Source organism: Chenopodium quinoa, unplaced genomic scaffold (genome assembly GCF_001683475.1).
Source record: "Chenopodium quinoa cultivar QQ74 unplaced genomic scaffold, ASM168347v1, whole genome shotgun sequence".
NCBI classification, from domain to species: domain Eukaryota; kingdom Viridiplantae; phylum Streptophyta; class Magnoliopsida; order Caryophyllales; family Amaranthaceae; genus Chenopodium; species Chenopodium quinoa.
The window spans coordinates 2503086-2523924 of NW_018742630.1; the positions used below are offsets into that span (position 1 = coordinate 2503086).

Consider the following 20839-nt stretch of genomic DNA (forward strand, 5'->3'; position numbering starts at 1 on the left):
GCATCAGCTCAGCCCCACCATGAACCACCACCCCCACCACCATCCACCACCATCAACCACCTCCTCCACCACCACCGGCCGCCACTCTCGACCACCCCTATGCAATGCAAAACACCCTAAACAACGCAAGGACATTCCCACCACCCCCATCATTAACCACCACCCCCACCACCATCAACCACCTCCCCCACCACCACCGCCCGCCACTCTCAACCACCCATAAACTACCATAAAACACCCTAAACAACGCAAGAGCATTCCCACCACCAGCCCCAACCTTTCCACCACCATCGACCACCACCGACAACCATCAAACACTGGAAACAACCCCAACAGCATGATAACCATCGTGAAACAGCACTTTAAGTGCAGGAGACCAAATATATGCTGCTTGATACATATAACGGATATAAAAGATATAGTTTCACTAACAAAAGTCAAATTCGGACAAATAAGGGAAATAAACTTCAAATTGTACAGAGAGACATTTAGAAAACATTTCTTGTATTAATAATGTAAGCGTTATATACAACATTGTTAAATATCTGAGTACCACAAAAGGATCAACTAACTAATACTATCCGGACTCATGTATTGGAGTTAACTGATCTCCATCCTGTGTGTCCTCCGTCCGTCTACGAACACACCTCGGACGCCTCGTGTAATGCTGAATGGTGGTGAATGGGTCTCGGGACGATGGAGGGGTCAGCTGGCGAGACGATGAGTCACCCTGGCTGTGGCCGGGAGCGGTGTTATGGATGAAGTAATCCTCTGCCTGTGTAGAGCCCGAAGTATGACCTCCGCCACTACTTTGTCCGAAGTCGAACTGTGAATGGAAGGAGTTGGGGTCATGATCGTCCCTGGGGTGGACGAGATGGCCATGGCCATATCTCTGCAAGCTATGTATGCCCATATCTCGCACCCGCTCAACCTGGGCTCTGGTGGGTACGGCTGCAAAGGCATCTGAAAGTGCATCAACCATCGCACCCATATCCCCCGCCTGCAGTAATCATCCATGAATTAGTAATATGATATAGAATTTCAAATAATTTTGGAAAACAAGAAACTGAAAAAACTCACAAGTCCGCTGATAACATCATAAGCTGGATGGTAGTGCGTGGACGGTGGGGTGTAGGTAGGGTTGATGAAAAGGCGTGTAATCTTCCTGTACCATACCATGTAAGGATCACGTGGATCCATAACACCCTGAAACAGGTGACCGTCAACGATGGACTCCAACCGCTGGTCCCAAAGCTCAATGAATTGATGATGCTCCAGTGCCCAGTTTGTCTCCAACTTTCCACGACGGCCAATGCCGTGGAGGCGAATACTAGTGTCACAGGGCATGGGGATAGGCTGGTGAAGTCCGAACTGTCGCAACACTCGGTCCGGTAGGTGGCTCTCCACGACCTCAAAACAGATCATGGGGGTCCTGGCAAGCCACTCAGCACGATGCTCGAGCAAGTGTTCCGGCATGGCCTCTACCAACACAACAGAATAGGGATCCCATGTCATCTGCAACAAGGATATATCGTGAAAAGGTTAGGGCAATGCCAATAGACAGTATAAAGAGTAAACAAACGATTACAAATGTAGTGCAAGATTCCACCTGTTCATCCGAGAGTCGATCGAGGGCGTCACGGTAGTAGAGAAGACCTCTCGCTGTATGCGCATGTGTTAGTCTGGGAACCACCCATCTGTGGAAACAAATTATTTAAGAAGTTGTACTAGCTAATTATAACAAAATTTGAGTACACAAGTATAATGTTACGAACCTACAACCGTATGCCTGATCGGGTTCAGGGAGCGGGGGAGCATCGTATGCTGCGTACTGATCGTCCTGGTCCAGCTGCCCTGGACGGTGTACAACTTGCCTACCTGGTCTCCCTACATGGATGTGCTCCCAAGCCCATAGCTGTTTTAAAAATCAAATAAAAGGTAAAGCATAAATAACGTCAAGTCATTATCAGACTAGGCTTAAGGATAATGATGAGGTTTACCTGTAGCACAACCAAAGGACCTCCAATCAGTTGTGCTCCACGCTGTGATTCTCTACACAGATGGCGATACAAGACCGCCAAACAAGCACTACCCCAACTGTATCCACGGATCTCATCCCAGTCGTGGTCTAACAGCTGCAGGTAAATAATCTGAAGATGGCTTCCGCTCTTGTTTCCAAAGAGCACGCCCGAGATGAGCAGGAACAAGTAAGCTCGGGCGTATCTCTGCACTGTGGCGTCGTCAGCGTCCTGAGGTAATTGTCCAAAAGTGTCGCGTAGCCAACCGGTCCTCAGCGCGCTGCCCCTGATCTCGTTTGGCTCTGGCTGAACCCCTAAAACCCGACCTACTAAACCTGCGGGGTCAAGTACCACACCCCCTGTCACCGCATTCCCATGGATGGGAAGGCGTGTGAGTATCGCGACGTCCCGCAGCGTGATTGTCGCCTCCCCCACAGGAAGATGGAAGGAGTGTGTCTCCTGCCTCCATCTCTTAACTAATGCTGTGATAAGCCCTCGATCTATTTCTCTGTAGCCCACGCGATGAATACCACCAAAGCCAACCCAGTCGACGTACTGAAGAACGCGTGGATCGACTGCCCAGCCGGACCTCAAGTGCCTGCACCTCAACATTTCCGCTATGTCCACCTTGTAATTCATTTAAAAACTGTAAATAAGGGTCAAGTATACAAAAAAACAAGACAAATCTGTATATGAAATGGCACGTGAGAAATTACCGTCTGCTCCCATATGTCAACACTCCGATGTCTATCCTGCAGTGTAAGGACAGAAGGGTCAAGTGGTCCTGGTATCCGACCGTGTCACAATAATAGACCACATTACCATCAACAATTTCATCAAGAATTTCATCAAAAACAAACCACATTATCATTGACAATTTCATCAACAATTTCGTCGACAATTTAATCAACAATTTCGTCTATATTTTTCTCAACAATGTACCACATTATCATCAATAATTATCAAAAATTTATCACATTTCATTACTAATTAGCAACAAATTAATACAATTTACATCACAATTTGCTACAACATACAACAATTATCTACTACCAACTATTCAATGTAAAATTCAACAATGTACTACGAATTTAGGGTTTACCCGGATTTAAAGAGTGAGTGAGACAATGCCGGCAACAACTTCCGTTCACTTTGGCGGCGGCAGGGGCGGCGGCATGGCAGGGGAGGCGTTGGCAACGGCTGTGGTTCTTTGTTGTTGACAATGAGAGTTAGTGAGAGAGAGAGTGTAAATTGCGTGAAAGAGAGGAAAGAGATTGAGAAAAAAAGGCTTGGAATTCGTTATAATTCCCGCAAGAAACGCTGCCTGAGGCAACGTTTAATGTACAGATAAAAACGCTGCCTCAGGCTGCGTTTTATGCATGTACATTAAACGCTGCCTGAGGTAGCGTTTCATTTAAAGATATAAACGCTGCCTCAGGCAGCGTTTATTTGTATAAAACAGGTATGAAATACGAAGTTTATGAAAAAAGTCAAACTACCATAAAACGCTGCCTGAGGCAGCGTTTTATGTCTTGAATTTTTTTTTTAAAAAACTGAGTGTAAAACGCTGTCCGAGACAGCGTTTCACCTCAGAAGCTTAGTTTGGGAAATACTTTTGCCACGAGACCAATTTCGTAAATAATTTCCGTATAAAGCTTAATTTGGGAAAAAATCCCATACATTAATGGTTGAATGCGTAAAGGGAATATCAATACGTGGTTCTTACACCTAGGTGTACCATGCGAATGATACACCAGGATCAAAACGACAGGCCCAAATGAATAAAACGTGTGTGAATTGAAGGACATAAAGAACATCTGATATAGATACAGAGAACACGACATTAAATGTGAATATTTAGTTTTCTTTAATTTAGGAAAAGATAATTATTAAATGATCTTTAATTATGCACATCACATATTTTTATATGTGGCTGGCCACACCGTGTGGCTGAGGTTACTTATTCTAGGATTACTTAATTATAGGGGTTACTTATTCAGAATAAGTAACCCCTATAAGTAACACATGACCGACTGCGTAACCCTATAAGTAATCCCTAACCGAGGGAGTAACCCATGAATAAGTAACCCCTCTATAAGTAACCTTTGACTGAATGAGTAACCCCTAATAAGAAATCTCTATAAGGAATCCTTGACTGACTAAGTAACCCCTATAACTAACCCCGGCCAAACGTACAAAAGTAAATGTTATTCTAAAGTAACTACCTACAAAAATTTGTTAACAAACCAACAATGTGGACTGACAACATTCCAGTATTATTCGCTCTTATCATTATGCTAAGTGATTAGCAAGTCTAGATGATTAGATGTAGTAAACAATAGAAAGCAAAATTGAGCTCAAAAATTGGTTATTCAAAATTAATTACAATGAATACTTCTTTAAAAAAACAATTACAATGAATACTTAAGATCCAACAAAAAGAATTTGGGACTTACGAAAATTGTGTTGTTGGTATGATTAATGAATAATACAAAGGAAACAAACATACCATGAGAAAGGAAAGGAGAGAAAAGAGAAGTAATATTCATCTACAAATCTATAGTTGCATTCTAAATACGTATACTATCTGTGAGCAAATGAATCATCACTCTTGTGAATATAGTTTCTTGTATAGATTTAATATGAACAATTCCTAACACTTGAAGTAAATGGCTTTGCTTCATACGTGCTTCTGCCAGATCTAGAGTAGGCTATCAAGTTGTGCCTGTAAATCCTCTATAGAAACCACGTTGATGCTCTCTATCTCTTCTGGTGAGTATTCTGATTTTACAAGTGATTGTACTTGGGTATGAGCTTCCAAAATATTTGTCCTACATAAAAAGTCATTTGTAGAAATAATCAATTCGTTGTCTAGGACAGGCAAATACTGTCAGTAGGAGACAAATTTTCACTCCTGAAGAAGCAAGGGAATGCTCACAAGACAATGAACAATTATCAAAAGAGTAGATAGAAATCAACTCAATGCAAGAGGCTCCACCCATTTGGGGATTGGAAGTCGCATGTAAGTGGCTCACCTCTATACATAAAGGATCTTTCACATGAAGAATGCAAGACTGACAAAAGTATAAAATAACAGAAAACTGCATTTTACAGGATTCACAGATTTCTTTACTTATCAGGTTCCTTGCAAGCCAATCTGCCTATTTTTTGCAGGTAGAATGGAAGAAGGAAAACAATGACGTCAAAAAATCTTACTTTATTGGCTTGAATAATATTGTCCTTGTTGATGGATTCAGGAGATACAGCTTCATCTTCCCTATCACACTTGGTAGCTCTTGCTGTATTGTAGAGTTTACCTGCAGATGGTTAGGTAATCAAATTATTACCCTCTTAAAGGCGCAACCAGTAATACCTATAATTAGGTAACTAGTCATTACCCTCTTGAATACAGATATAGCTAGGAATTCGAGTTTTTGATACTCCCTCCGTCCCATAATACTTGGGACGTTGGGGTTGACACGTAGTTTGAGAAAACTACAAGTGGGTCCATTTGAAATATTTGTTTATTGTATAAAAGATTCTCTTTTGTATTTTCATATTGTAAGAAAACAACAAAGTGGGGTGGGAGTGGGGTAGGTGAAGAAAGAGAAAATGTGGGAAAATATTTTTTTATTAGTAGTCACATTCCATTTTTAGTAACGTGTCGAGTATTGTGGACAGACAAAAATGGGAACTGTGTCAAGTATTATGGGACGGAGGGAGTACGATAACTTTTTAATTTTAGGGTATCGGTATAGGTAGAAATTCGAGTGAAGAGGGATACAACATATATTGCATTTATTAAATACTGTATCATTTATTAGAATTTTTTTTTTCTAGTACTCGTATTTTATATGGGGCTCTCTCTGTGACTATTGATCAAGATAAGTAATTTTATTATTACAGGCCCAAAAGGCCAAAACCAATTTAAAAGCTCTAGCATCTACACTACACAAGAAAGCAGCAACAGAAGAAAAGAAACCCATGTTGCCACATGAGAGAATAGACAGAAAAGAGATGCTGAAAGGGAGCCTGGCAAGTCAGCAAAGGGCAATGAGTTGCGTTATCTTTTTTAATAAGGCTAACATATACTCTGTATTAGGGAGCGTTTTAGTTAACAAAATTAATCTCTGTTATGACAAAGCAGCAAAAATCAACACTAAAGAATATAGATGTTTCTACATATACCTGATCATGAGAGAGAGAGAGAGAGAGAGAGAGAGAGAGAGAGAGCACCAAACTACCTTCTGAAGTAATTCAGACACCTTCTCTGGAGTTGCAAAAGCTTGCTCCTTAAGAGGTTTTGCTCTAACAGTCTCAAGTTTTTGATTTTGACTACCTGAAGAAACTGTGGCTTTCACAGCTGTGACCTACAAAGAGAAGGCGAAGTTCTAAAAATTGATATTAAAAATAAAAAATAGCTCTTCTTCCAGTCCCTGCTGGTCTGTAGCATGTTTGAAAAGAGGGTGGGGAGAAGTTTCCACTGGCAAATAAGAGAAGCAAATATAAAGCTCATGAATTCCAAGACAAACCTTGGCCACAAATGAAAGCAGTGGATCCACTATAAGCTTTGTCACTGACATTATAAATTCTTCACAAGTGGCTTTAAGAATTTTCTCCAAATCCTGCAAGAGAAACACACAACATAGACCAAGAAGATTGTCTCAATTATCATGTGTAGGAGTAATTATATATCCATATACTAGTATACTATAAGGTTTAACATTAACTAGAAAATGATAAAAGAGGCACAAAAATTAACCTCAACCAACACACCCTCCCCCCACCAGGACAAACTGATCAGGTGGTCAAACAATGGTCAAGCCTAAAAAGATAAATAAATTACTCCCTCAGTCCCCTTTTGTTTGCACCATGGGCCCACTTTTTGTGAGAGCTTTTTGGGTCAAATGGTGCAAACAATAAGGGACAGAGGGAGTATTAGCGATAATCCTTGCTAAATTGTAGTCCAAAGAAAGTTAATAAAGGTAATCCATGGCAGACTTTGAGATAATCGAGTCAGTAACTATCCCCAAATATAATATTATCTCTTCATTACACACAGAGACCTGCAATTGCTACTTCTAAGACTAATTGTAATATTTAATTACTACTTTGTAATAATATCTACTCTAAATTTCTTAAACCTTTTCCAAAATGTTTCCATTGCAAATACCAAAACAAGGCTCCCTACTATATTTGAATAGTTAAGTGTAAGGTTGCATTCCTGGTTAGAAGCAGAGCGTTCCTGGTTGATTATATCATTCTGGGAGTGGAAGGTTAGTATTATCATTTCACAATATGTATGCCAAATTTCATAGCCTGCTCCACAGATCAGCAATAAGACAATATATAGATGGATAATCAATCAAGGCCAAGGAGATGATATCACATACCTTCTTAGCATCTACTTGACTTTCCAGAACCCGAGGAGAAAAGGTTCTTGCCAAAGATGATGATCTTGACCAATCAAATAGAGAGGCTTGTCCTCCAAGAAGTCGTCGAAGATGGTCCTGACATCAAAATGGACAGCATTATTAAATTGACATCCTTCTGTTTGACAAACAATAGACTCACAAACCTCTTTCATTCTCAATATTGTAATAACTATCACAACATCATATAAAATTATAATGTGAATATAGGAGATGACTGGCATATGCCATTTGAAATTGGTACACATAGGAGTTTAAGACTTCAAAAGTCAAAAGTAACAAGATTGTTCCCAAGTTCAAATTTCAAAAAGTCTCTTAAACTCGTTGCTTTCAAAATTCAAATCAACCAGTGATCAAAGCAATAGTCTGCCAATAAAAAGACAGACAACATAATGACTTTGAGCTAGCGTAGTTGGTAATGACTTGGGAGTTGTAACCAAGACTTGATAATAGATCAGCTCTAAATCTGCCCTTCCTTGGACCCCCCACCACACCACATTCTCTCCAGAAAAAATGTAGTTTTTTGAAATTTGAAAGTATCATCCAACTAACCAGCAAATGAGAAAAATCAAGCTCCTTATGTGTGACTGAAAATTCTATATCAAAAGGCGCAATCTGCAGGGATACAATTCGAAGTTAGTCACTATTTACAGCACATAACAAGAGACTAGTTACCAACCAAATACAGAAGACGATAATTCAACCTGCTCTCTTAAGATTAGAAGATGCTTTATCAGAAAAAGTTGCCCATCCATTGGTGACGATCTCTGCGATATGAGTTTACTTGCTTTCTGTAGAATATATATTTAAAAAATTAATAATAATAAGACTACATGCTCAACAAGAAATTCAAAATACTACATCAAACTTTACCAACAAACATATAGATGTCAATTTTTCAAGCGGAAACAAAATATCACTAAGACTTTCTAGAGTACGTCATCTGGATAAAGGCACTCACTTGAATGGACAAGGAGCAGACTTCCACTGTTTCCTGAAAAAAGATAAATTTTGTGAGTTGGCTAGCAAATTTACAAGGCTACATCTGTAAATCTTCAATAATAAAAAAGGGAAACTTTGTTGCCTGGTCACTAAATACCTGAGCTAGACCAGTGAAAACGCCTGGTTCTAAACATCGATACAGCTTTGACAGCAGTGAGAGAGTTTTTTCCAAGGGCGGGTACCAGGATTTGAAAACATCTTGATTCTCTTCACTCTGCATTTTATATTGGTGTATTGATGAAAATAAATCCTGACTCTAGGAAGGTATCACAAACATTGTGTGCCACATATGTGCACTCATATGATTATATTTCTTTTCATGCATGTGTCTATATAAATGCTATATGTCTGTCATGTGCACCATATTCACACAAAATACATTATATTATTCCCATCAAGTATCACCATATACAGTTCCCACTTTAAAAAAAAAAAAAAAAAAAAAAAAAAAAAACTATTTAATCTATACTCCCTCTGCCTTATTTTTAATCTATGCATTTTGTATCTTTGCACAATTCACATACTCCACTTCGGCCATAGTAGGTGATTGAAATGGAAGGAAAAACATAGCTATATTTGATCTTGTTTGACTCAACACAACACATATTTCTCAAAATAAATATAACCTTTCTAACTTTTAATTGATAATTAAAGATATCAATGAACAAAGTTTCATTGGAAAGTGTGAAAGTCAAACAGTGCTGAATAAGAAATGGAGATAGTATGGTGTAAACTTGAAAACAAGAACCCCAATAAGTTTAAACAAACAATGTGAATTCCCGGTTAAAGTTAATTAATTCACACCTCAACATTTAAGATAGAAAAGGCCATTTGACCATCATATTGCAAACATTGAACAGCTTTTTCATTCAAAATAATACAATTTGAAAACAATTACAAGTTTGAGTTGAGGAGAAACATATTAAATGAATTTTTGTTAAAGATATAAGAAACAAATGCACTAATCTCCATCATACAAATACTAATTTTCAACGAACTTACAGTTTGAGCTTCCTCTTTAACCTCAGAAGATTGTTCCAGTTTTGCAGGGTAATCCAAGTCTTCATTAAGAGGGTAATAGTTTGCTATCTAGATGCAGAGAAAGAGGATGAAAAAGAAAACTTCAGTTAGATATGAAGGTTACACATGCACATAAAGCAAATAACTCAGGAACATATAGCAACACTGAGATACTATGGTGCATTTCTACAGAGAGCCGTTCGGGTAACAAAATTGAGTATAATACTCACTTCATCGCGGATATGAGTCCGAGCACGAAATGTTAGACGCTCATGTACATCAGCCAAGATTCTTTCGAAAGTTGGCCGCAGACCAGCTAATGATTCACTCCGTCTATTGAGCTGCTCTCCAAGGACCTCGACTTTCAGTACATCAACAAGTTCACAGAGAAAATCAATATTTGTTTCATGAATAAACTTTGGGCGTAGAGTATCATACAAGTAAGTGCACCTGCAATTCCAGTTGAGAAGCAATGTCACGGGAAAAAGAAAATGGAGTATTAAAAAAAAAACAAACTTCCTAGAAGTAGTGATACTAGGCAAAGAAATGGAAAGCCTCTTCATATACTGATATAGTGTCTTATCATTCTATCCTGCTAATCTTCATAGTTGATTACTAATTAGGACCTCCAGCTGGTAGCTACAGAAAGCAATCTCTCCACTGGTCCCAATCAAGTTTGAGATGAGACTACATTAATCTGAATTCTAGACTGCTCTATATCCAACCAATGGTGTTAAATACTGCATGGTCATTGTACTAACAAGTTTTCTCAAGTCGGAATATCTGATAGCTGAAGCTGGTCATGTAGTAGCATATTAGCTGATTGTATAGAAGTGTGTGGTAAAACATTGTTAGCTAATAGCTATTTAAGTATGTAAATTGCCAATAAGAGCATTGACATATTTAATTTTTGAGAATAAATACTTGCTAAAAAAGGTAGATATATATGGTTAGATATTTATGAAAATATAGTGTGGCAAGTGTGCTAATAGGATAATAATTAAAAAAGTATTAATAGAAACTTTAGAAATTGTCAATCCCATAAACAATATTTAATTACCAACAGAATTTTTTAGTCATTCTTACTCCCTCCGTTTTTTCAAAGTGCATCACTTTCCTTAATCAACCGTTCTTTGATAGTGCATCACTTTCTTTTTTTGTTTTCTTGAGACCTTCTAATTTATTTATTTATTATTATATCTTTCTCCTCACAAGGTCCACACTACTAATATTTTTTTTTAATATTATTCTCTCCTCTCACATCCCTTACTTTTAAATAAACTATTACCCACCTATTCCCAAATACCCACTTATACAATATTTTATAATACATTAAATTCACCTTTCAAAAACTACATGCCGGTCAAACCGATGCACTTAAAAAAGGGGGGAGTATTTACCAACCACCAATCCCCTAATCCTCCGGCTTCTTCTTTTCCCTTAGGGATAACCTCCTTCCCTTATCGTTCCATCTTCATTATGTGATGCTCAATTGCAATTTTTGATTAAAGAAATCGCACTTTTACTTTTACAGCTTGCATAGAGCTAAAAATTGGATTGGTTTGCAAGATCTATATTTAAAAAAGCTTAGATCCCACATGCCAAGCAAAATGTTGTGGAAATATTTTTATAGTTTTCCTCGGTTTATCTAGTAATTCATAAAGCTCAATAGTTCTTCCTCAGATCACAATTATTAATTGGTAGAATTAACATTTCAAATTTGTATACTCTACAAAATTTGGGCCTTTTCTTGGTAGTTAATTTCAATATCATTCTAATAATGCAGAATTTCAGCCTGCAATGGTAATTGTGTGGCCATGATTGTCATTTGGGAAGAAAACCTCAAAGCAGTGTTTTCATCCCAACCCACTATATGAATCCACTCTTCAACAAACATTTGCAGTAGCAATTTGACTACACCGATCAGCTCTGCCCCAATACACTCTTTTTTTCCCCAATCCGCTATCCACCAACAAAGCCATTACCGCTAGAACTCCTTGCAACCTTTCCTAATCCTCATTATTCCAACAAAGAAGGAGAAATGACACTATATTCATTTTCTTAGAACCTGTACCACCCGCAGAAAAGAGCTCTGAACATGTGACTAAAGTGATGAATGAAAATACAGTAAAAACCAAGGATATTTTAATCTACTTCAAAAGATTTTTTCATTCCTTTCCTAAGACAACCCACACAATTGGCCAAAAGTGCGCAAAACATCACAGGCATTTTAAAGCCTTTATTCATAAAAAGTAAGAATTCCCAATAGAAACCTTGAGTGATTTAACTCGTCTAATAGCCTTGAATAGGTTTTACAAGTTGAAGCATACACCAGGCATTAAGGTCACCAAGAGTGAGCCATGATGCACGGTGCCTCACAACTAATTTAAATCCTTAAAGGGCAATATATGCTACATACTATACCAAATTACCAATATACCACTATTAGAGCATATAAAAGCATGAGATACAATCAACTACATGTAATAAACATAATAAAATAGTGCGTATATCACAATTCAATAGTACATGAAGGTACACACTCAAAACTCTTTTGGCAAATTAAATAGATGTAACCAAATGAGCCAAAGAAGCAATAGTAACTCACAAAGGATCTATCAAAGGAGCCAAACTTGAAACATCCTCTGAAGAAGCTGGGAAAAAATGACTAAATAATTGGTGTTCAAGCTGATAAACCTGCAATAACAATTTGATGTGTCTTAATGTAATTAATAGATTATATGCATATTTTATATTTACCATATTGAAATTAGCAAAAGACGATATAGTGGGCACATCTACTTGCAGCTTTTTCAATGCGCAAGTAAAGCTATTAGGATCCGTTAGTTGGAAAAATGCATTTTAACTATCATGACATTTTCAATTTCCTATTGTGCTTATTCCAAACTAATTTTTCTACAAGTGAAATTTAAAAGTATGAATGTGCCTCTTTTGTCAATGGAGACTCACTTGTACTTGACTCCATCAGCGGGTTTCGTGCTGCCAGTCCCAAGCTTGGATAAAGGAGGGTTACGGTAGGCCAGTGAAAGCCAGTGTAAAACTTTGTCACATCGCTTGACATGAGCCACAATGATTGAGAGTAGTACTAGGATGGGTGACCTCCTGGGAAGTCCTCATGTTGGTTCATGTAGCCGACCCCACTTATGGGATTAAGGTGTTCAAGCAACAGAAGACTCACTTGTACTTGGTGTGAGATTAGTAATGACATAATAGGTGTAAACTTGGAAATATCAAATATAACTACAAACTTAATTCCTCAATCACTAAAATATCCCTCAAAATTACCAAATTACTTTATCTCCAGAATACTTCATTCCTTTCATTCTCCCTTCCTCTTTTCTGTCTGTTGCGTAAGTTGTACAACTGAGCTTAGACAACACTGCATCACCACCATGCCACAACAACCATGACTTACCTATGCCACCCTCCTCCACAATTGTTGGCAACTACAGCCACTGGTCACCCACAACATCTACCTTTGGATGAATCTAATGACTAGGTTTGATTTGTTGTATTGTTAGTAATTACTATAATACTTGTATACGAACAAAAAAAAAGAAAAAAAAAGGTTAAATTCACAAAATTGACATACTTTGTGAGAGAAAAACTGTGGTCAAAATTTGCTGAGCCAAGCTACTGGAGTGAATTATGTAGTCAATCCTACTTTAGTGTAACTAAAAAGAGACTTGCATAACGGGAAAGCCACCCAAAATAGGCAGATCTTGCTTTGATTATTTTGCTGAAGTAAAATCTGGCTACTTGCATTTAGCACGGGGTTTGATGGAATTGAAGGGAAAAGATAGGGCCCTTCATCAGTTGCAGTAAGACACCCTCAGATTAGAAAGTAAATAAATCCATTAACATTCCCAGAAGGAGCAAAATAATTATTATTTGTCGATTCCAGTGGTATTGCAATATGTACAGCTAACTTCCTATAATCCTACATTACTAAGATCCAATGTATAGTAAAATGATGGAATGAGAAAGCATAATCCCCAGATAACATAATCCTGAAATTGATTTCATCTAAGTTCATAAAGATTTCCCCTTCTATGACTTATAGGGACACTTGCAGCATATTTTCTTCCCAAACTACCAAATTTGACACCTTTGTATTTAGCATTCCACAGCTGAAATGCTGGTATGGTAAAAAATGATGGTATGAGAAAGCATAACCCCAGAGAACATAATCCTCAAATTGATGCCACCCATGTTCATAGATATTTCCCCTTTTATGATTTATAGGGACACTCAGAACATAATTTCATTCCAAACTACCAGACAAGACATCTTTGTATTTAGCATTCCACATCTGAAATAAATGCTCTCACTTCACAACAAAAATACTCTATGGACTTTATCCTCATTTATAAAACAGGAAAGTCTCTAAAAGCAGCCCACCAAACAAAAAAATGTGAATTCAGATGCTAAAAAGTGAATCTGGTACTCAGCCTTCTTCCCAGCCAAATTCTAGCAATATTAAAATATCCACATAGATTTATGAACCTTAATAAAACCTTTTGTGTGACATGCATCTGTCACTACCCCATCCCTACGAACTACAGAATGCATATATTTAAGTGTAAAGAATGTTCTGTAAAATGTTATTGGGTTGCCCTCACAATTTAACAATCTTGTTTATAATATTGGCCACAAAAACATTCTCTCCGGTGAAGGTAGACGATTATAAACATTTATTAAATCCCGGTCATAGTCAGAGATGCCTGAGTCGTGCACTTTTCTTTTTATCTTACTTTCACATTTGAGGTCAAACATCCTTCAGAAAGGGAAAAAGAATGAGGATAAGACAAGCGAATGCTAAGTGAAACCTTCACTGTAATCTTTATGTTGTTTTTCTCTTTTTTTCTACGGCAAATTAGGGTTAAACTTCCTCCATGCCATAATGTTCTTGACATATTCTGTTTTTATCCATTTCATATTGTTCTTAACATATCTACTTTATTCCATTTTCCAGCAATCCCCTCTTAATCGTATCCCTCTCACCTAAAACTATTAAAACCTTTGTACTCACTCTTTCTTCCTTACTTTATCCAAATTTTTTTTCACACCCACCCATCTTTTAACAAACTCTCTCTCCTTTGCCTTAATTCTTGTGTAAACAATAAATGTCAAGGACTTTATGGAATAGAGGTAGTAAGTTGCTTAAAACAGTTGTTCGATTCAGAATCCAATATGAGTAGCTACTAAAGGGCTTATCTTTTACTTAGAATTTCTTTTTAACTTGCATGCTAGTAAGGTGGGTTAAGAAATCTTTCCCTTCAAATAGACTGTACACATTCAGAATTTACAAAATTAAAGATAAGAAAAAGGTCTTGAGTATAAACTTTTTAAATCAAAAAAGTTCCCCATCTAAGTTGTTGATAAAGCTCCAGGAATAAGGAAGAAGGAATAGTAGAGACAATGTATTAAGATCTAACATTAAAAACAAAGTAACAATGTGAACCAAACTTCTCCATATTATAACTAGTCTCAGATAGTACAATCACCTGTGCCAAGTATGCACACCCAGACCGAGTCAATGATGGCAATGCCTCTTTCTTAGAAAAGTCTGATATTCGCTGCTGCACAATGCCTTTCAGCTGATACAATTTGCAAAGTAAGTTTTGCAGGAGAATAATAAAAAAAAAAAAAAGAAACACCAGGGACAACTCAAACTAACCAATGAAAGCCGCTGCTCACTGTACACCTTGTGGCATTCGATAAGGAGCTGGGAGTACTCTTTCCGTGATGATCTGCTTTCGATTTCTTCGAGCACAAGCTTGAGCTGCACAGTTTCCAAATTATAATTTGAACAAAATAAGCAATGACCAAGCAGCTCTATTTTAGACCATACTACAGCAGCAGCAACAACAACAAATCCTTTGGCATTGCAGAGATGTACTCCCTTCGTTTCTCAATACTCACACAGTTTGACTTTAAGACTATTCATGTATTACTTTGATTCTATTTTTTACAAATATATAAAATCAACTGTAATTGTGTAATACATTGTTGAATTAGTCTCAATGTAAATTTATAAATATCAATTTTTTCAATATTTTTTTTTTAATAAATGCATAATAGCATATATTTATGGACAAACTTATTCATTGACACATAGGCCAGTCAAGTATTCAAGAATGGAGGGAGGACAATTAAATTTATTACAGATAATCATGGTAATTTAACTCAATTCTCTAATCAATGTGGCTTTTTGTTAAGGGACGGAAGAAATGATATGTTTATTTCTTTCCAGATAATGAAAAAAGCAAATTGAATAATTCAAGACCAGATTTCCCCTTTCTGATGCACTTCAAACCTTCATAAAGTAACTTTCTAGAGAATTCTCCCCATAACCACACCCCAGAAATAATCTCACAAGTCACAACAGTTATCAAGAAAACTACCTCACTTGCAGCAGCCTTGAAACGGACATATATAACAGATGCCTCTACGCCTTCAGAAAATGCTGGTTTACTGCCACCAATATTTCGTATTGCTTCATGAACCTAATCAAGACAACTTTTATATCACAGAATTTTCTCACTTTAACAGTAAGAACAAACACAACAATAATCTATTGCTGATAGTCACCTGAGAAGATGCATTTTTGAGGACTGACTGGACATGAGACCTTATCGCATTCAATGCTCGTGACTGTACTCAACAACAAAGAGAAGAAAATTATATTGGAAACCTGATCTTAATCTTGATAGAAGAATTGCATTGCTAGTATCATACACAAACAGTATGAGTCATATAAGAAAGCTTTTATATGTCATTACTACCTGGAGCTGTCGGAATTTGACCAAGTACACACTAGACTCTGCATATTGGGGATTGCTCTCAACGTACCTAAAATTCAGAATTCAAGCATAATAAATTATATTAAACTACAACATCCAAAAGGCAGCAACAAAGACCAGTAACAAAAATACAGCACTCTTAGAAACATAGACAACACTCAAAAAGCAATGAAGAGATTTTAGAAACCCAATTATCAAAGAGGGTGGCAATAGATACCTATACATCTATATACTACAATGGAGTTTTTTGGAGGGTGTCCTAAACCCACATTTTATTTTCTAAAAATGGAAATTTTGATTCTATTTTATATTTCTCTAAAAGCATTTATGACAGCAATATATTCAATGAAATAAATAGTTATTTCTTATTGTTTACTTTTTTCCATCTACTACATCCCATTAATTAAATACATCAAATTGTATTTTTTATAAATGTATTTATTATACCTTATTTTTTATAGAAGATATTGTATTACGCAAATTACAGAACATTTCCTAAGCTGGATTTTTCCACATGGAAAAAAAAGTGTAATCGATGACCATTTTATACTGACTACATTCCAATTTAATTAACCATGTATTGATTTTAAATCCAGGCATGTCTCGGGCATTAACTAGTCAACATACGATATGCATTCATCCAGCCGCTTCAGCAGAGGAAGAAAGTTTTGATTTCCAACATTCATGCTAGGGGAATAGAAGCTTGTTGAAATCTGAAAACAAAATGTGAAAGATTAATTAGAAATGTAAATCTCGGAAAAGAGTGAAGCAGTTTCTATCTTATCGAGCTTCTGATGCCAGATTTAATGAACAGCATCCACAACTTGAACATAGCACACAAAAGCATATAAATACCAAATAAAAAAGATATAAATATATAACAAGCATTGGGATGTTTAAATCATTGCAGAATCATATACATATGAAACAACTCTCAATGTTAATCAAAATTGTGAGAATATTCTACATAGTACCCCTCTAAATAAAGTAATCGATGTTTTAAGGTTTGTGAGGGATAACCTCAACACCATTAGTAACTTGGAAAATTTATTGGCATGACACTGTGCACTACTCCAAAGGGAAAGAGTACTATGTGTATTGAGACAGAAGAGAAGTGAAAGAGGATTGAAGGGTGGTTATAAATATAAGGAATCGAAGAGAGAAGTATATGGAGGAAATTACTGACAGTTACATCTTCAATTACTTGTTTAGCTTTTGTGAGAGCCAAGATACTCAAATTGTTTAAAAACTATCTTCAAATTTTAATGTTTTCCAGATTATCAACCAAATTAGCTTTTTCATTTCTTAATTTATCTTAATGTCTCCCTGAATGCATAGCCCAGATGACCCATTTTATAATATTGTAAAGGCCCTTAGGGGTAGAATGGTGGGTTAAAGATCTAGTGATTAGAAGGGAGGAGAGAAAAATTAAAGTTGGGTTTTCATCAATGGTGGTGATGGTCGTTTTCAAATTAGAAGGCGGCGCTTTTTTGATTTTGGTGAGTTAGGGTCATAGAAACAGCAGATCTGTGCGAAGGGATGTTATTTTTGGGAAGTATGGAAGATTTTGACGGGTTAGGGGTGAAAGTATCTCACACACACACACATCTCCAATTCATCAAAGTAACTAAGCTTACTCCGAAGAGCATCTGCAAAGGAATAAGTGATGACTCGATAACAATAAACACACTACACCTTCTCAAAGGTGAGAAAGAAAAAGTATAGTATATGCTTACATTCTCCAATTCATCAAAGTAACTAAGCTTACTCCGAAGAGCATCTGCAAATTCAATCAATCTCTGCTTTTCAATTAGCTGCAAAAAAAGAAGATGAAAACCCAAGTTAAAGAGATGGACGTAACCTTCTCATTCAAAACTTATTGTATCAAGTCTAGAATAAAATTAAAACTTAGGAATTAACCAATTGAATCTGCAAACATACAAACCAATGAGTACGACTTCTTGTCATATTTCAATATTTTTTGAAACATCAAGCAAATTACAAACATATCAACAACACATGATTATAGATGGTCTTATAAGTTCTAGAACTCATTTTATTATTCCAACCTCCAACCTAACGACCACCTAGCTTAATCGAAAAAAAAAAATGAGGACCCTCTCAAGAATGAAAGAAAGCCCGTCTGCTCCTCCATGAAGCCATACTAAATGCTATGTGTCCCTTGCAAAGATATCTTGTCAAACCTCTAAAGCTAGTAACCTAACACCAACAAAGCACAAGTCTTGGTAAATTGTAATCTCTCACACCACCACCTTCTAGACTATTGTAAATGGAAATATCCTCAGTAGTGGACAATATAAGCTAGCTTGTTAGATCAAATGTTCTAAGGTATAAATCTCGTAATATATCAAATTTAATTTAATTAGAATCTTGTTTTAAAAGAATCACGAGATTGAGAAAATACCAATCTATCACATGCATCGTGAAGGGTTTTAGTCTTAGTTGCCACTGCTTGATGTTGATACTGTAGCTCGTTAAACAATTCAAGGGTATCATCCACCTGCATCAAATATTGCCAAAGTTGCATACCATGCAAGAGGCAGGTATTAGCTGATAACCAAATCTGCATCACAAAGCCACCCAATGGAATTGAAGATCAACATGTTAAAAAAAAAAAAAAAAAAAAAAAAAGCATACCAACCTGGCGAAGTATATCATCACAAGTTTGTATGTGCTGTATCAGAGTATCTACATAATGTCTATACTTTTCCTCTGTCTAAAGAAGAAATAATCAGAGACAAAATCCAAGTATCATGAGCACGTATCAACATTACACAATGACTGACCTCTGACTTCATGGCAGCTTCAAGATCAGTGAACCATTTATAAAACTGCAGCACAAAAGGACAGACATAGAAACAAGAGTTCAGCTAATGGCTATGTCTAAATTCTGAAACAAACAGCTTCAAAATCCTAAATACTTTGTATGACATAAATAAATGATTAAAATTAAGAAGAAAAAATGAACCTACAAAAACAAATTATGTTATAAACCCACCTTAGACACGCCAAATAGTAATTTTACATTATTTAATCACAATTCTAATATTACCATAAATTTAACCTCAAATTCCAACAGCGTGTATGAAATATTGACAATTCTAACAGATAATAACATAACGTTTATGCAAAAAACAATCATACTAACATGTGTATCAACCATGATGATTACAATTATATAATCAATCCACTAGTGTTGGTAGGTCACATTAATTATTTCCTACCATTTGAATCATATTGCAAGATAGCAAGATAGATAGATAAAAATCCATGTTTAGATAGTACGTCCAAAACGCAACAATAATTAAGATACTTATTTACAAGTTTCGTAGCCATGATCAAAACAAACTGATCACCTGATTTGTGTTAACCAAAACAGCCTCAATAGCAGCAGAGTTATCAGCAACACTGTCCTGCGTACTAACAGATAAATCATGTCCCCGCCCCTGTACTCGATCCTGCGCCTGTAAGACACACAATTACTCAACTCCGACACTCGAAACTAAAACTCAAACAACCACCAGCAGCATTACCACAAAATCAAAACACGGATACAAACGAAAGGTACCAAATTGGGAGGAAAGGGACGCTCGGCAACAGCATGAGACAATGCAACGATTGCGGATTGTTGTTGCTCTGTCAATGGAGCATTCTGAATTGATCACAAAAATTAAACTCACAACATCAACATAATTCAAGAAAATAAAAATCGTGGGATCGGAAATTAAACCTAATTCATTCAATAAATCAAATCGGCATTGCAAAATTGATGAAAATTGATCAAATTACAAGCAATGATAAACCCTAATTAAATCAAATCAAAGCAATGCAATAATTGAACGTAAAATTGAGAGGAGAGAAAAAAGAGAAACCTGTTCCCAAGTGGAAGCGAAGTTGTAGCCCTTGGAAACTGCGCCAGATTTGGGGAGAGGAGAGGAGTTCTTGGGAGCCACCATTGTTGGTGGAGTCGTCTTCTTGGAGTGCAGTAATTTGATTTGATCACTGTAGTTGTAGTTGTAGTTATAGTTGGTTCGGAGGAGAGAGACTTTGGGCGTTACTTTGGATCTGGTAATCCAATATGAAATATGGCGTAATGGGGACTTATTTTTTTTTTAAGAAAAGTAAGATACATGAAGGAGATTAGGTACTTATTCTTGCAAGACCGTGATCTAATTTATTAAAGAGTAAAAAAATAAGAAAATTGTTATCTAGAAACGGATCTATATCTTGATGAGTCGGATTAGAATAGCCGAGAGAGGCAACATAATCTGCTGCCCGATTCCCTTCCCGATAATATGTCTTGCCTGAAAGCTCGAGAAAGAATCCAAAAGAGCCTTGATATCTGCCATAAGAAGATGAAGTTTCCATGGACAACTGAAATGACCGTACAAAATATTAATAACTGTTAGATTATCGCCTTCGATAAAAATATCGGAAATATTATATTCCCTCCTTAGCAAGAAGGAGTCCATTGCGAAGGGCAATAGCTTCTGCAAGGAAGGCCGGACAAGAGCCTAAT

At 36.7% G+C, this 20839-nt stretch overlaps 1 protein-coding gene across 4 annotated transcripts; it reads right to left on the bottom strand.

The window, feature by feature from the left end:
- Positions 1 to 4375: 4375 nt before the first annotated feature.
- On the bottom strand, positions 4376 to 20484 carry LOC110721847 (conserved oligomeric Golgi complex subunit 3-like). 4 transcript variants are annotated; one of them, XM_021901051.1, is made up of 25 exons: positions 20193 to 20484; positions 19889 to 19972; positions 19677 to 19784; positions 19107 to 19151; positions 18962 to 19036; positions 18725 to 18883; positions 18036 to 18113; positions 16927 to 17012; positions 16282 to 16348; positions 16088 to 16150; positions 15901 to 16002; positions 15174 to 15278; positions 15001 to 15093; positions 12081 to 12169; positions 9703 to 9922; positions 9455 to 9541; positions 8550 to 8666; positions 8412 to 8444; positions 8155 to 8241; positions 8003 to 8065; positions 7412 to 7528; positions 6551 to 6643; positions 6263 to 6388; positions 5235 to 5335; positions 4376 to 4849 (listed from the first exon to the last, which is right to left on the bottom strand). In XM_021901051.1, the coding sequence occupies exons 1-25, from the start codon at positions 20274 to 20276 to the stop codon at positions 4720 to 4722; spliced, it is 2412 nt and encodes an 803-aa protein (XP_021756743.1). In that variant the 5' UTR covers positions 20277 to 20484; the 3' UTR covers positions 4376 to 4719. The 4 variants fall into 4 exon arrangements, with proteins under 4 accessions (XP_021756743.1, XP_021756744.1, XP_021756745.1 ...); XM_021901052.1 differs by having other exon boundaries at positions 18725 to 18820; positions 20193 to 20480; XM_021901053.1 differs by lacking the exon at positions 18962 to 19036 and having other exon boundaries at positions 18725 to 18820; positions 20193 to 20480.
- Positions 20485 to 20839: the final 355 nt, after the last annotated feature.